The 15,325-nt window shown below is 42.0% G+C and overlaps 1 protein-coding gene and 1 long non-coding RNA gene across 2 annotated transcripts in view; one reads left to right on the top strand and one right to left on the bottom strand.

Moving 5' to 3' along the window:
* Nucleotides 1–2,808: 2,808 nt before the first annotated feature.
* On the bottom strand, nt 2,809–10,885 carry LOC124262347 (zinc metalloproteinase nas-1-like). The gene is made up of 10 exons (XM_046696836.1): nt 10,807–10,885; nt 10,256–10,358; nt 9,632–9,735; nt 8,648–8,768; nt 8,213–8,279; nt 6,211–6,414; nt 5,525–5,654; nt 4,719–5,000; nt 4,179–4,214; nt 2,809–2,920 (listed from the first exon to the last, which is right to left on the bottom strand). The coding sequence occupies exons 1-9, from the start codon at nt 10,883–10,885 to the stop codon at nt 4,189–4,191; spliced, it is 1,116 nt and encodes a 371-aa protein (XP_046552792.1). The 3' UTR covers nt 2,809–2,920; nt 4,179–4,188.
* A 230-nt stretch (nt 10,886–11,115) lies between these two features.
* The window catches only part of LOC124262335, a 19,402-nt gene continuing 15,192 nt past the window's right edge, over nt 11,116–15,325 (top strand). The window contains exons 1-2 of the long non-coding RNA XR_006894557.1: nt 11,116–11,134; nt 11,580–11,584. This is a non-coding gene — a long non-coding RNA (uncharacterized LOC124262335). The remainder of the gene's footprint in view (nt 11,135–11,579; nt 11,585–15,325) is intronic.

Here is a 15,325-nt window from a genome sequence, read left to right on the forward strand (position 1 = left end):
AAGACTGAAGCGATAAAAACTCTCGGGGCTCAACTTGCCAAACATGCTCACTCATGCAAGGACTTTCCGCGACGGACGTTGCTAGATTTCTACTGATTTGAAACCTGAGCTCTTTGTCAACACATGTGAACACAAAATAAAGACCAGCAATTGTGGAAGATCATCCCTTTGATACTCAACCTTGGCCTAATTACGAAGCTGGACCACTGTTCCAGCAAAGTGAATGTTAGATCGCTGTTGTTATTGCTATTGTTATGCGACAGTGTTATTCATATAGTTACAATGTTACAATGCTACTATTACAATGCATTGTTGACATTCAGAAGGGGACAGTGATGTTCTCTATATACTTCTACTTGACATAGACTGAAAGATCTGAAAAGTCCTGCATGGAGCCAATTCCAGAACCATCTGTCGCAGAGAGTATTATGTTAGGCGAATAAGGGGAGCTAATTCTTGCCTCTCTTCCCACATTCCATCTCTGGTTACAAGAAGACCATGGTGTGGTCATTATACTCTGGATATTCTGCCTAATTGCAAGTTGGATTACTGTTCCTCGAAGTGAATATCATAATCATCGCCTTTATTGAATTATACACCTCAATGCTCTTTCGATGGAGTTGTTGTCCCCAAGGAATATCCCGGGGAGAGAAAGCAAGGCCTTATAGGCCTATAAAACACCGCTCTTGCATTATATTGCCGTTGAATTTGTACTGCCACTCTATTTTGAACTGCGATGGTTATAAAATAGTTCTAAGATTTCTAATGTTTTTCATTGAGCTTGTTTATCATTATCAGCAAATGAAATCATTTTTTCTCTAAAACTGGATATTTTAAAGAATAGTATCCGACGATATTTATAAATTGTTGATATAAATCTTAAGTTGGGTTTCGTCTACAGAAGTGAATAAATAGTACAAAATGTGTGTGTAGTGAGATTGTTTTGGTTCTCACTCGATTATCCAACACGCCACTCATACATCCACACATCCACGTCAGTCACCTCCCTTCCATCTCATACACCACCACCCTCCCCCACACACTCATTTCCCTCCTTCCCCTTTTTCATCCACTCACCCCCAGTGTTTGCGATACTTAAATTTTCCAGGTGGCCATCAGGGCCTGCAGACGCCTGCAGGCTATAAAATCTACAGGCCCAGAGTGTAATCTGCAGGCCGATTTAGTTAAAGTCAAATCAATAAAATGAAAATAGACTACGTACACTGTACACAGTTTCACACTGTTTCTACAAAATCAATTAGCGAGGCCTGTTATAGGGCGAAAATGCATCCGTTATTCAAGAAACGTATCACAAATCCATTATTGAGAATTACGATTATTTAGTCATAGAATCAATGCTGTTACTGCTTGGTAATAAACTAAGGAATAAAGAACAGGGTAACTGTCAGTAACAGAACAGAAAAGACTCTTAAAAGAAGCAATTAACGGTGAGTCACCGATGAGTTTACAGTAATTCTCTGATCACGAGGTACGACATGAGACCATGGAATGATGTAACTTTAAACGAATCAGAGGGATTGTATCTGGTCATGTGACAAGGGTGGAGCAGGCTCGAACACCTTAAAAGATGGGTTAGCACTAGAAAGTGTTGCGGGTTAAAAAGTCAGCAGAACGTTCGCATCGCGATCGATCAGTTCCATATCTGGTGAAGAGCTTGCCCTATCCTGTCCTGACCACGTCACCTTGTAATGAAGACAGGGATCGAGTAAACCTATGTGAGTATAGAACCTAGAGTTGAGTTATTCCTTGTAATCCCAGAGTGCCAGTACATGAATGTAATGTTGTAGTCAGGAGTCACGGTCGTCAGACCTCTAACTCCTAGACGTAGAAGCCCCTAGACTTAACATTCCACATGGACCAAGCGAGTATGTAACCTGAGCTTACATCACCCCTGACAATGCGGAACGGCCATTTTAATAGGTAACTGGTAGTAGGGTTTACTAACACCCAAATCCCGTTACGACAGGCCTATGGCGCATAGAGAGGTTATTATTTGTTTAAGACTGGTGTTGATATTCCTATGCGCAAAGGGTGAAACACCAGGAAGTGAAATTGTAAGTTACCGTAACATGGTGGATTATGGAGGATTCACGAACGTTAATAAAGAGAACAATTATGGGAAAGATTCCAGTTGAAAAACAAACTGACATAATTACTGAAGGCCACAATCGCCTACACATATTTGAAACTGCCGGCCCGATACAATAACAACTGGCGCTGGGCCTCCGGGCCGGCGATTATTTCGAACGCTGCTTACCCCCTTCCATTCACTCAACGAATCTCATTCACCTCTCCCACTCTGCCCACTCACTACATGCGTGGATCCGATCCAGAGGTGCTCACCCCACCCCACACCCCCACCCCAAAGAGTGTTCCAAATGTACTACATGTTTTATGCCCAGGGTTCCGAGAATTGGGATGCACCCCACCCAATCCCCCCCCACCCCCAAACGAAAATCCGGTATCCGCGTCTGCACTAACATGACACTTACGTTTTCTTTTGAGGTGATTGGCTGGTTGTTTAACTCCGAACTCAACAATGTGCCAGTGATCAACAGCATCAGCATCGATCTACGAGATTGGGATACAGCACGTGTATCAACCAAGTCAGCGAGCCTGACCACCCGATCCCGTTAGTTACCTCTTACGGCAAGCGTTGAAAGACCAATTCTAACCCGGATATTCACGGGCATTACGTTCAAGTAATTTCACTGGAGGATGTACGTCAAGTAGCACGACAGACAACTTTGAAATCAAATAAAACCATAAATAACCTTTTTATTCATATTCCTGTTTTGAGGTTTTGCTCATAAATCGATACACTGCACCGTAAAACCAACAATCAAACAAGTAACGCCGAATTCCAGATGCCCACGGTCGTGTGATAAAAGGACATCCACTGGAACACAGAAATGTTTTGAATAACTGTTTCCAAACTGAATTCATTACACAATGAAACGATATGAATGTCGGGAGTTGTAGTTTTGTGTTCTGATACTATCAGTGATAGATTATGGATGACGCATTCAAAGCTATCACTCACCCGTTGTGATGATGCTGGAATATTGCTAAAAGCGGCGTGAGACTAACTAACTTACTCAGTAATCACTCACGTGTAAACGAAGTTGATTACGAGGCATTTGTTTGTATAACATATAGTTTTCTTTCCGTGTTTGTTTCCATGTGCAGTTAGCACGAACATTGTCACTTTCATCACTGTTTTTCAGTTTATACTAATTATATAGAGCGAATATGGTTTTACGCCGTCTTTTGTAACATTCCATAAATAACATCGCGGGGGAAAGCAGAAAGGTCCTTGACACACTGTAATCACTAGTTTTGATTTCTCATAACCTACACCAGAAAGTATCTGTTTCACTTCCGCCTTCAAAATGTTTCAGGAACAACTGGGCTTCTGATGAGAGATCTTAACGTGTGTGTGTGTGTGTGTGAATGTGTGTGTGTGTGTGTGTGTTTTAAGGGTAGCCTAGTGGTCAAAGTGACCCGGGTTCGATTTCCCACATAGGTACAATGTGTGAAGCCAATTTTTGGTGTCCCCAGCCGCAATATTGCTAAAAACGGCGTAAAACCATACTCACTCACTCACTTAATTTACGGTGCTAAAGAAATGTATCGACAACTTTAGAAACGGAAATTAGAATATTTTTAGAAATAAATCATTTTTCGTTATGTACAAGAAATGCCCTTCAATGACAATCAGTTCACGAAGTTAATGACAGACTGATTATTTGCCTTATACTAGTACTATACAGTGTCAAAGAATTAGTCACACTATTCTGTATCTAAGGAACGCATGGACGTTTTGACATATTATCATATTGATCCAAACACCTCGTGTTATTTGGTGTCACGCATCTTTGCAGGCCATGAGTGATTGCAGATAGCAATGCCTATGACGTCATGTTATTATGATTTTAGCAATGCCTATGACGTCATGTTATTATGATTAGCAATGCCTATGACGTGATCAGGGTATATTATAACATCTATGCTCTGGTAAACTGGATATGTATATATGTATTAAGGTGTGTGCGTGGTGCGTGCGTGCGTGTGGGTGGGTGGGTGGTATGGGGTCCGTGTTTGGTGTGGTGTGTTTGTGTTTGTGCCTTAACTGTCCTTTGCATGTAAATACTTACATGTTTGGTTTCATTTGAATTGAGGATAGTAGGCATCTGAAATATAACATATTAACGCATTATTTAACTGACCATGTAAAATCAACAACTGGCATACGAGTCAGAATATCACGGATAATCAGGAACACGCTTACAATTCAATAGTACCCATACGGATAGAATGACCACGTCATATTTGCATGTTTGCTATTCCAAATGCCCCTTGCTCAATTGGCATCAAAGTGAGGACATTATTGAAAAATATATGACGTGATATCATTCATTTACTGCGTCACAATATTACCCCAATGTCCTGCACACACATTACACTCATCTGAGCAAATAATAAACACACGATAACTAGACATTAAAAGGTTTTGTCATTGCTTCTGTTCATCCAGCAGAAAATGGGTACCCGGTGAAATAATTCGTGAGACTATTATCAGTGCGCCTTGAGCCGGATATCTAGCCTGGAAAAGGCGCGTTATAAATATTCTCATTATTATTATATTATATGATGTGATGATTCCTGTCTAGCAGACATTTGGTTATCCAACTTACCATGGTGGGAACTGTAATATGGGAAACTAGGATAATATTGGCCAAATCCTACATTCCTAGACGGGAATGCCCGCGGTTCATACTGTGGCCTGTATCTGCGTCCCCACCCTGTGTTGCTGAAACCAGGCAACCGCATCGTGGGAGGATATCGAGTGCTTCTAGGTACTGATTGAACCGTCCGCCAGCGTCTTTGGGCGCATCTTTGTGTGCCCCCGGGACACACACAACGACACTGCTTGTCCACATAACCCTCTCCGCAGTTTGGCTTGCGCTGGCATTTGCCTTGAAAAGAAATTGATGTCCATCTCACATTTACGCTGCACTCAGCAATATTCCTGCAATAATCGAGTCTGGACCAGACAATCCTATGATCGAAAGCATCAGCATCGATCTACGCAATTGGGTTTCGATGACATGTGTCAAACAAGTCAGCGAGCCTGACCACCCGACCCCATTAGTCGCCTCTTAAGTAAGTGAGTGAGTGAGTTTAGTTTTATGACGCACTCAGCAATATTCCTGCTATATGGCGGCTGTCTGTTAATAATCGAGTCTGGACCAGACAATACTGTGATCAACAGCATGAGCATCGATCTACGCAGTTGGGTTACGATGACATTTGTTAACCAAGTCAGCGAGCCTGACCACCCGATCTCGTTAGTCGCCTCTTACGGCAAGCATGGGTTACTGAGATCAATTCTTACCCGGATCTTCACGGGTATTTTTACGACCCGCTCATTACTAGAGATCACACGTAATGCATAAATGAAGGTCAGCCAAATGATAACAACAAATCCTGCAATACTTACTATCACACTTGTACATTGAATTGACAATCTTTGCATCTTTGAATGACACCTTCGAGGTCGTCCCAATGATTTCCTGGAACGTCGGGTTTCTTGTTACCATTGTGGTGGAGACGTCATCTTTCGAAAATGCCTGACCATAATATACACAGTGTGTCACATTAGGTATAACGCAAGGAATGATAGCATCTGATGATGTAGTGAAATAGCGTACCATCTAATGATACTGTAGGGTACAATCCCATCTGATAATAAAGTAGGACACTGTATCATCTGATGATGCAGTAGGACACAGTCTCATCTGATGATGCAGTATTCCACAGTGCCATCTGAAGATGCATTAGGGAACAGTTCCATCTAAAGATGCAGTAGAACACAGAACAAACCGATGAATAGCTACATGTATAGGTTTGGGTCCAATACAATATGGCTTTACAACTTGGCACAATAACCACACATCAAAGCAATACCTCGAAATTAGCGTACACGGGAACTTAACTGCCAGGTGAAAAAACGCATACCCATGTCTCTGCTTGCTGAGATTTAAAAAAACACGAAGTGGTTAGTCGATGATGAGGCATTTCACGTGAGTATCATATTTTGTTTTCAGCCTAAGTATGGTTTTGACAACGTCTGTAACCTTTAAATCCAGTTTTCTAGCGTTTTCAGTCAAGGTCAAGGTCACTCACAGTTTTCCCGTAGTGCATGATGGATGTGTAGTCATAGTCGACCCCAAACAGGCTGATCCGGCTGGTGTCGAACTTCCGGTAGTTCTTCATGCGCCCCACACCTACGTTTTCCGTGGCCACAATAATGTAGCCATCCCTGTCTGGGCGCTGATGCTCATGGATGAGTCCGATCACGTGACCCAGCTCGTGGGTCATCACGTGTTTCTGGAAAAGAGAAGGAAGCACCAATGTCACTTCTATCGGCTGTCCGAGTCATTCAAATCACACAGACCTATCGTCTCGGGGAGCCTGGGTAGTCTGGTGGTTAATGCGTTCGCGTGTCACTCCGAATTTCCGAGTTTGATTCACACGTGATTTATCCGAGTTAGAATTGGTCTTCAGCAACCCATGCTTGTCGATGTTAGAGGCGACAAACGAGTTCGAGTGGTCAGGATTTCTGACTTGACATGTCATCGTATCTCAATTGCGTAGATCGATGCTCATGTTGTTGATCACTGAATTGTCTGGTCAAGGCTGTATTACTTACAGACCGCCGCCACATAGCTGGAATATTGCTGAGTGATGCGTTAAACAACCAACCAACTAACTAACCAACCGAGTTTGATTGCGAACACCGTTTCTGGTGTCCCCAATCTTGACATTGCTGGTATAGTTTGGCATGAAATGCATGTGGACCCGGGTTTTTGTAAATATCTCTTCATCCTATGACCCAATCGATCTCAAACTGTGCAAGTGGATGTTTTCTCAGACAACCTAATCACATTGTAAATCAATGATTTTATGCATTTGTATTAAAGAATCTGTCTATGTAACTGTCAACAAAATCAACAGCAGAACGCAGAATGCCTGCAGAGGGAGGGAGCCAATGACCTGTAACAGCGGCGGTGATTTACAATGTGATTAGGTTGTCTGACAAAAATCCACTTGCACAGTTTGAGATCGATTGGGTCATTGGATGAAGAGATATTTACTAAAAAAACGGGTCCACATGCATTCCATGCCAAACTATATCTTTCTAAAGGCGGCATAGAAATATATTCACACTTGGATTCACACCTACTTTGCGATCAATTTATGTTTGACAGCGTAAATACAGGAATATTTAGAATAGTAACAAAAAGTGAAAAAGGCATGTTCACTGACCAAAGTGTATAGCACGTATTTTTTTCTGAGTTTGCACGTTCGGTTGACGTGTTGGCAATAGTGAGGCCAAGTTGAGACAAACACGCAAATCCGTCCCACACAAGCAATGTTTTGTAAACACTGTAACATTACATAATGGCTTGAATGTCCCAGGACTAACTGGTACACCATGAAATATGTCAGTCCAACTTGGACGTCTCTTTCAATATTACGATAATCTTTTGACACGATAAGCGCCTATATTCCGCTCAATTGCGGAAGGTCGCGGGTTCGATCCCCGACCGCGTCATACCAAAAGACGTTAAAATATGGTACTTGTTGGTCCCTGCCTGGCGCTCGGCATTAATGGGTACAACAAGGACTGGTCGGCTCGGAGTCAGTATAATGTGTCTGAGTGGGGTACTCTTGCTTAACTGCGGCATGGTATCTCAGTGGGCTAGCACTATAAAACCAGCTTAAGTCTGGGCTAGTACAAGCAGCCGCACATACACATACACACGCATGCACGTCGTCATATGAGCGAAATATTCTCAAGCACGGCGTTAAACCCCATTTCACCTCAACCCCGCTCATATGCAGACTTTCTTTCCATTAGACAACGAGGAATCTCTTGTGTCTAGATTCAGTTAAATACAGGCAACCTTACATACAGCATAACATCTTCTTTCCCTTAAGTACAATACACGTTCATGTTTGCGCTCTTTCGTCTCGCCACTGAGATCTATGTGACTGGGGGAGGCAACTCTGCAAATTGTCTCATACAGAGTTGACTCCCCTTCATTTCAAATGTACAATGCTATGAGAAAAGTAAGTTGAAAGAGTACGCTATATCTATGTCCCACTTCCCGCAGTCACTCACCACACGACAACCTTTCTCCAGGTTCAGATTCTGTTTTCCTCCAACGCGACCAACGAAAGAGTTGCATCTGCAGGTGAGACACCATATTTGGTACAATATGGGGCAGTGTTGGAGCCGGAGCCATAACGAAACAGTCATTATAATTTATGTACACAAGGAGTGTTTGAAACAATTTTAATGAATGCAATATTTTGTAGATAAGGCAAATAAGAAATACCAGTCCATATCCATAGCAACAAACAACAACAGCAATGACCATGACGTCTCATGTAATAAAACATACGAATATGATAATTATAATGATGACGGTGATTATGATTATGAAATGGATTAAACAATGACGATCATGATGGCGCTGCTGATGATGATGATGAAGATGACGATGACGACGTCGACGACGATGAAAATGATGATGATTATGATGATTTGACTTACCCCTGGCCGTTCTGGATGCTGAGAACGTCTTTATCAGAAGGGCGGGCACGTATAAACTGGATACATGTATTTTCCATCCACGCCTTCAGTGAGGCATATAATAGGCGCTTCTCTTCTACAGCTGTGAAAGTGAAGACAAGTAACGTTGTGTTATAGAAATGCTTGAGCTGAGTGTGTGTGTGTGTCTGTATGTATGTATGTATGTATGCATGCATGCATGCATGCATGCATCTTTCTTGTTTGCAGTAAAAGGGAGTGAGTGAGTTAAATTTACAGTGACATCGGTAATATTTCAGTCATGTCGTGACTAAAAAAGGTTTCAAGTGCATCATAGATACATGTAACTTATATATAAAAAAATGTCAACGAAGGGCAGTAAAACCAACTACATATATGACAGCATCAAGAAATAAAACCAGCATCTCTCTCTAAAATTGGATTTCAAATTAGGACAATATAGTATAAAATTGGGCTATAGATCGCAAACAACTGAAGGTAGATCACCATACTAGGGACCATGGGTACTTACTGTGCCTTTGCTATCTGCATGAACTCTACTTGGATTTGCATCATACCCTCCTTAGTGATTGTTTAGCAAACTAGCCATACATTAAAAAGAACAAATATAATACTATTACAATTCAGAGAATGAAAAATACTTTCAGTGAAATGGGACTTACGTACCCTCTCAGGAGGTCAATTATTTTCCGTTACTTCAACACCCTTTGAAGGTACAGCCACTAATAATAATAGTTATTCAATCATTCTACTAATATGCAATACATTTAATAATTTATCCATTCTAACAACAAAAGAGACTGACGTGTGAATGACATCATCGCATAATGGCCTGGACTGTCAGCCCAAGTAGATGCAACCTACAGTTGGTTTAATGCGTGTAGCTTATTGATATCTACTTGGGTATCTTCTTTTCTATTAGATCTCAACTGTAACGTCTAAATGTTGGTTTAAATATTGACGTACTGAATGTTTCGTCGATGGTAAAGGGGATGATTCCGTTTGGCCAGTAGGTAAACTCGGATCTCAGTGCTTTCCTCTTCACTCGTCTACCACGTCTAGGAACCAGCCTGCGGGTAAGAGATGGTAAATAAAGCGACTGTGTCTTAATTACCTGTTTGAGGACGGCTGACTCTTATTTTACGAACAAAATCAATTATGGTGTAAGCGGTGATCGTGTAAAGTAAACAATAGACAGTTTCTCAAGGATAAAAAGAGGATACGGGTGAAATAACTAGTGTTCTTTAATAGTTCCTCAGCCAGTTGTCTCCCTCTCTTTCTCACACACACGGCCGCGCTGCACACACACAGTTACACACGCACACACACATACGTTGTGGAGCTGGTGTCGTTTTCCCAACTCACAATACTCTTAAATATGTCCTAAACTCTAAGGCAAAGTAAAGTTTTTCCTTACTTTATCTAAATCTATTTAACTATAAATCTCTCTATATATATACATATACATATTTTTTCGAAATATTTACAGTCTCAAATAATATCTGATCGTCTGTCCTCTGAGATCAGGGTTATTTTTATCACACAGGCAATGCCCATAAATGTCAGTATGGGAAGGGAGACAACTCATACCTTCGGTTCTCGTAGTAGTGCATGTATTGGGCGTACGTCACTCTCATATCTAGTTCCATGAGTATCTCACTGCTGTTGGAGTCGTAATGGAGTTGATGTGGATCTGAGGAGGAGAAGGCAGTGATCAGTTACCATAGCAACCTGCACTCAATAAACGGCATGCCTTGGTGACGGTTGATTAAAACGGGTATATTAAAACGTAAGGGGACATGATGTTGATGAGCAGTTCTGGTATATCTGGCAACTTTATGTGTGAGGAAAGCCCCAGGTGAGGTGAAATGGCGTTTATCACTGTACATAAGAATATTTCGCTCATATGACGACTTGCACGCGTGGCCGTTTGTACTAACCCAGCCTTAAACTGGTTTTATAGTGCTAGCTCACTGAGATACCATGCCACAGTTAAGCATGAATACCCCGCTCAGACACAGTATACATACTTGCTGTCATGTTTTGTTGCGTTCCCTCCGTTTAACTACAGCCTACTAGGTTTCTCATTAGTACCGTGAGTGCCGTGGCATTTTTTTGAAAAACCTGGCACGTCTCCCTACGTTGTCTCACGTCAATCCCGTTTTGTCCCCGTTTCACTACGTTTCGGCAAAACGGGGCTGCCGTGGCGACCAGGAACATGGTGTAACCCTAGCATTAAGTCAGTTTGACAGCAGTGTCAGTTTCAGGAGTTCAGTTAACGATTTGACATTTTATCTCAATTGTTCAAATTGTCTTTTCCTTTCCTGTAAATAGAGCGATTAGTAATTTCTTCTACATGTAGTTTGTAACAGCCATGCGGATTGTACAGTCTGTTGTTTATAAACAATTCAAAAGGGCCGTAAGAGGTTATGATTCATAGGGGCGGTGGGGTAGCCTAGTGGTTAAAGCGTTGGCTCGTCACGCCGAAGACCCGGGTTCGATTCCCCACATGGGCACAATGTGTTAAGCCTATTTCTGGTGTCCCCCGCCGTGATATTGCTGGAATATTGCTAAAAGCGGCGTAAAACTAAACTCAGTCAGCCAGTATGATTCATATCTATCAAGTGTCATGCATAAAATTACGCACATCAGTACGTGTAGTCGCTTATATTTCATATCCTTGCTTTATGCATGAACAAGGTGGTACGTACATTACTTTCCCTGTCATTGGACACCCTTTTACCTTCCGATACTTTATCAACTCCTTAGGGTCCATACAGCCTCGCTGCGTATTAGGTGCTTAGAGAACTAATGGCTCACATTGTCAGTCTCTTGGGTATCCATTTACAGCTGGGTGGACTGGGACATTGTGGACGGGGGTACCTTGTTCATGGATACCGCTCAGATGTTCCAGCCGGGGTGTCAATCCCGGGTCTTTGATGTGCAAGACAGATGCCGTGTCCACTACACCATTGCGTTGAAGATGTTACTAGGACAATGATAGCCATAACATAACAAGTACCACTGTCTCAACTTCTAAAATGCCACTCAAACAAGTTATCTACCANTCCTGTACTGATACAATGATAAAGGGTGCCTTATACTGTGTATGGTAAACAACGATCTGTAATTGACAAAGGAAACAACATAATTGAAGTGGTTAAGCAGTAAGTAAAGCAGCATATGCGCTCCTCAGTCTTTGCTTGACACAATCTGTATAGGGTATGAAATTCTAATTTTCATATTGACACATCAAACGTTATCTCAACCTCAGATTCAAATGCTACGATCTGTTGTAAAGAGTTTCAAATCGTCTCGACACATCGTAAGCTACTTCAAATCGTTAGGACAAGGGGGTTTACACGTTCCGATATTGAACTGATTCAGGTCGCTGCTGCAAGTCCTTACTAATGAGGGTCCCAGTTCAGCAAACGTTTCTTTAGTCATTCGAAAATTCTCTACCCACTGGTCATCATCTAAGGTGCCTTGCACAATGTCTGTCCACTAGGTTTTTGAACGGGTCTTTTTCCAATCATTCTTGTCCTTTGTTAGACCCAGGACAAGTCCTGTAGTTAACGAATACTGCAGATCTCCTGTGCGTTTTAAAATCAACAGCCTACTACTCATTTTGTGTCTTAAGATTAAATGACCAAAATTCTTCAAAACCAGAAGTCTTGGTGGTATGCAAATCAGATATACTCCTGTTGGTTAAATATCCATGTGAACAGAAAGTAAATATACTTTTACTCCTGTAAGTTAATTTACTCCATAAGTAAATATACTTACAGGAGTAAATGTGTGCGTGTAAAAGAGGCTTTTGAAACCCACGAGCACGGCGTTGACAACAAAGACACTGTATAATCTGAGAGTTTCTTGAACAAAAACGAGCTAAGACATTTCGCACTGTGCGCCTTAATAATGAATCGTTTTCAGTCCTTTTTCTGGTCAATACATGGGCGATAGAGGTTATGCACCCAAATTAATATTTCGCGATTTAGTTTGCAGGTTATTGTGGAATATTTCTGACTGGCGAAAAACTCATCTGTTGAGGGTTCATTTTGTTATACAGATGGGTTGGTGGAAAATTCTGTATTTAATAATATAGCCACGAACAACGCCACAACAGTGAGTGAGTTTAGTTTTACGTCGCTTTCAGTAATATTCCAGCAATATCACGGCGGGCACACCAGAAATGGGCTTCCCACATATTGTACCCATGTGGGGAATAGAACCCGGGTCTTCCGCGTGACGGGCGAATACTTTAACCACTAGGCCACCCCACCGCCCCACACTCAGAACAGAGAACAGGTGCCGAGGTGGTGGTAGTTAAGGAAACATTAGGGCAGATTTTTCACCCAGAAATGGCAAACATGTTACAAAAACATTTTAATTGGAATTCACTTTTATCCACATCCCTGCTCTTTCAGATTTGAGGGATATGTAAACCAAGTAGAAATAAAGAGGCTTTAATTCTTAACAAATACTTCTGTTAATGAAGGTTCTCTTGGTGTCCTGACTCACGACCTGTCGATGTCAATAAAATATTTATATTATGTGGAATTCAATACTACCGCTTCCGGTTTGATTGATTTGTAAACCAAATCATAAGAAACAAAGGCATTTACTACTGAACCACTTACTTCTGTGGTGGTAGGTGCTCTTGATGACCTGGTCCACTGACAAGTCGGGTCTGGGACTGTTGAAAACCTTGGGGGACTCGGCAACCATTGGGTTGTGGGGGTAGGCAACCTGATACTGAGCTTCAGTCATGTCTGGACTAATCTCCCCTAGACCGACACCCATGGGCATGTGCTGTAGGAGCGCATTGGTTTCAATGACATTGTCCTGGGTCGTGCCGCCTGGTACTGGGGCAGAGAGGTTGGAGGTTTGTGTCCCACGCCTCATCATCGTATTGCCGTCTCTCTGGATGTAATAGGTTGGTTCGTGGCTCATGGAAGCGGGTCCGGGACGAGCTGGCGTTGAAGAGGGGGACTTGTTGATTTTCACGCCTTCAGGAGATATTTCAAGCCTGCCGATAGGTGTCTGAATTGAAAGGGCATCTTGGCTGTGTAACTGGAAATGAAGGTTGGTGGTTAACTTTGCATCAGAAAGATGATATGTGAACTTTTGGTGTAATACCCGATGTATACCCACAGTTACACCAAGTTGAGGTTGTTTAGAGGTTAATGGGGGGAAGGATAATAGTTAAAGTATGTACATTAAAGATATGTAAAAGATTATTCTTCAGCAAAGTGAAAAGCCATAGGCGACCTTCAATTAATCTGTTATGTTTCCAGAGCCAAAAAATCGTTAAATATTTTTACAACACATGCATTATTTTTATTGACTAAGGTTTTCCAAAACATATGCTTTTATTCGCACTATTACCCGTATCCTAGAATATGAAAGATTTGGTCCCTTAACAAAGCTCTCGAAGAATTAATAAGTTTAGAAGTTGTTGATGCCTCAGAAGGCAAACTATGGATCTGTATATCAGATCAACCTACAAGTAATATTGATCATATGAACTAAATATCGTAAATAACGTTTACACTAAATAGTACATCGTTTCTTTGGACTTTTCTCACCATCGCCGACACAACGGCTCCCAGACAGCATAGCTGGAACACCAGAAGAGAACACCGTGTATAGGTCATACCGGTGCACCTGTTGACAGAAAAGTTACAGTTGTCACGATGCTGAAAGCGATTACTTCTTAATCATGGATACATTATTTGAGACATTTATAGAATACGCTGGTTTGTGTTAATGTCTTCCCCCTTGGGCAATCCCCACACGATCCCACTGGCACCGGGATTAAGGTTGTAGGTAAGACGTGTGGTCAGGAGACAAAATAGTTGGAACAGATCGCGTAAACGCACTTTTCACGTGCGGTCAGACCACGTGCTCTTGACCACGTGGAAAACGATCAAATCGGTCACTTGTGTTGAGGTTTTGCTTGGGTTAAGGTCTGACTTGAGTTTAGACTTTAGTTGAGTTCAGAGGCGTGTTCAGAACCGCGAGCGCCCGCGCGATTGCCTCCCGCGAGCGTTCGCATCGGCCCTGAACGGACGCGAGCGCTTGGTTACAATAAACCATTCGTGACCAACTCGTGTTGTTCCGGAACAAGCCGAATAGCTTCTTTTATTATATTCTTACTGACTGACTGAGTTTGGTTTTACGCCGCTTTTAGCAATATTCCAGCAACATCACGGCGGGGGACACCAGAAATGGGCTTCACACATTGTACCCATGTAGAGGATTCAGAACCACTTCGGCGTGACCAACGCTTTAACCATTAGGCTACCGCCCTACCGCCCTAGGGTGATATTCTTAAATTGGTGAAATATTTTCATTTTCACTGAGTAGAATATCACTTTTGCCTTGAACTACGGAACGCGAACTACGAAATCGATGTCTCGATCATTTTATAAACAATGATCAAAATATAATAAATAGAATATTTTGTTAATGTTGTCAATGGATACGCCACTCGTGAACATATCCTTTGAGACCACTCGATGAAATATACATTTTATTTCGCAAAATAGCGTTCGGAAAGGGGCGAGTGGTGACGAGATGACATTAAACACGATCGCCATCGTGGTTCGCTTGGCAGGGCAGCTGTCTCGAACAGGCACAGGCGCAGGACCAGGTTTC

Source organism: Haliotis rubra, unplaced genomic scaffold, assembly GCF_003918875.1.
Source record: "Haliotis rubra isolate DU_JTF1 unplaced genomic scaffold, ASM391887v1 Scf831, whole genome shotgun sequence".
Classification (NCBI taxonomy): domain Eukaryota; kingdom Metazoa; phylum Mollusca; class Gastropoda; order Lepetellida; family Haliotidae; genus Haliotis; species Haliotis rubra.

Coding starts and splice junctions, on each gene's coding strand:
- LOC124262347 (XM_046696836.1), bottom strand. CDS start 10,885: ATGTTCCTGGTCGCCACGGCAGCCCCGTTTTGCCGAAACGTAGTGAAA. Junction 10,359..10,806: donor CGGGATTGACGTGAGACAAC/GTAGGGAGACGT, acceptor TCTCCTCCTCAG/ATCCACATCAACTCCATTAC. Junction 6,415..8,212: donor TGGAGAAAGGTTGTCGTGTG/GTGAGTGACTGC, acceptor TCTCTTTTCCAG/AAACACGTGATGACCCACGA.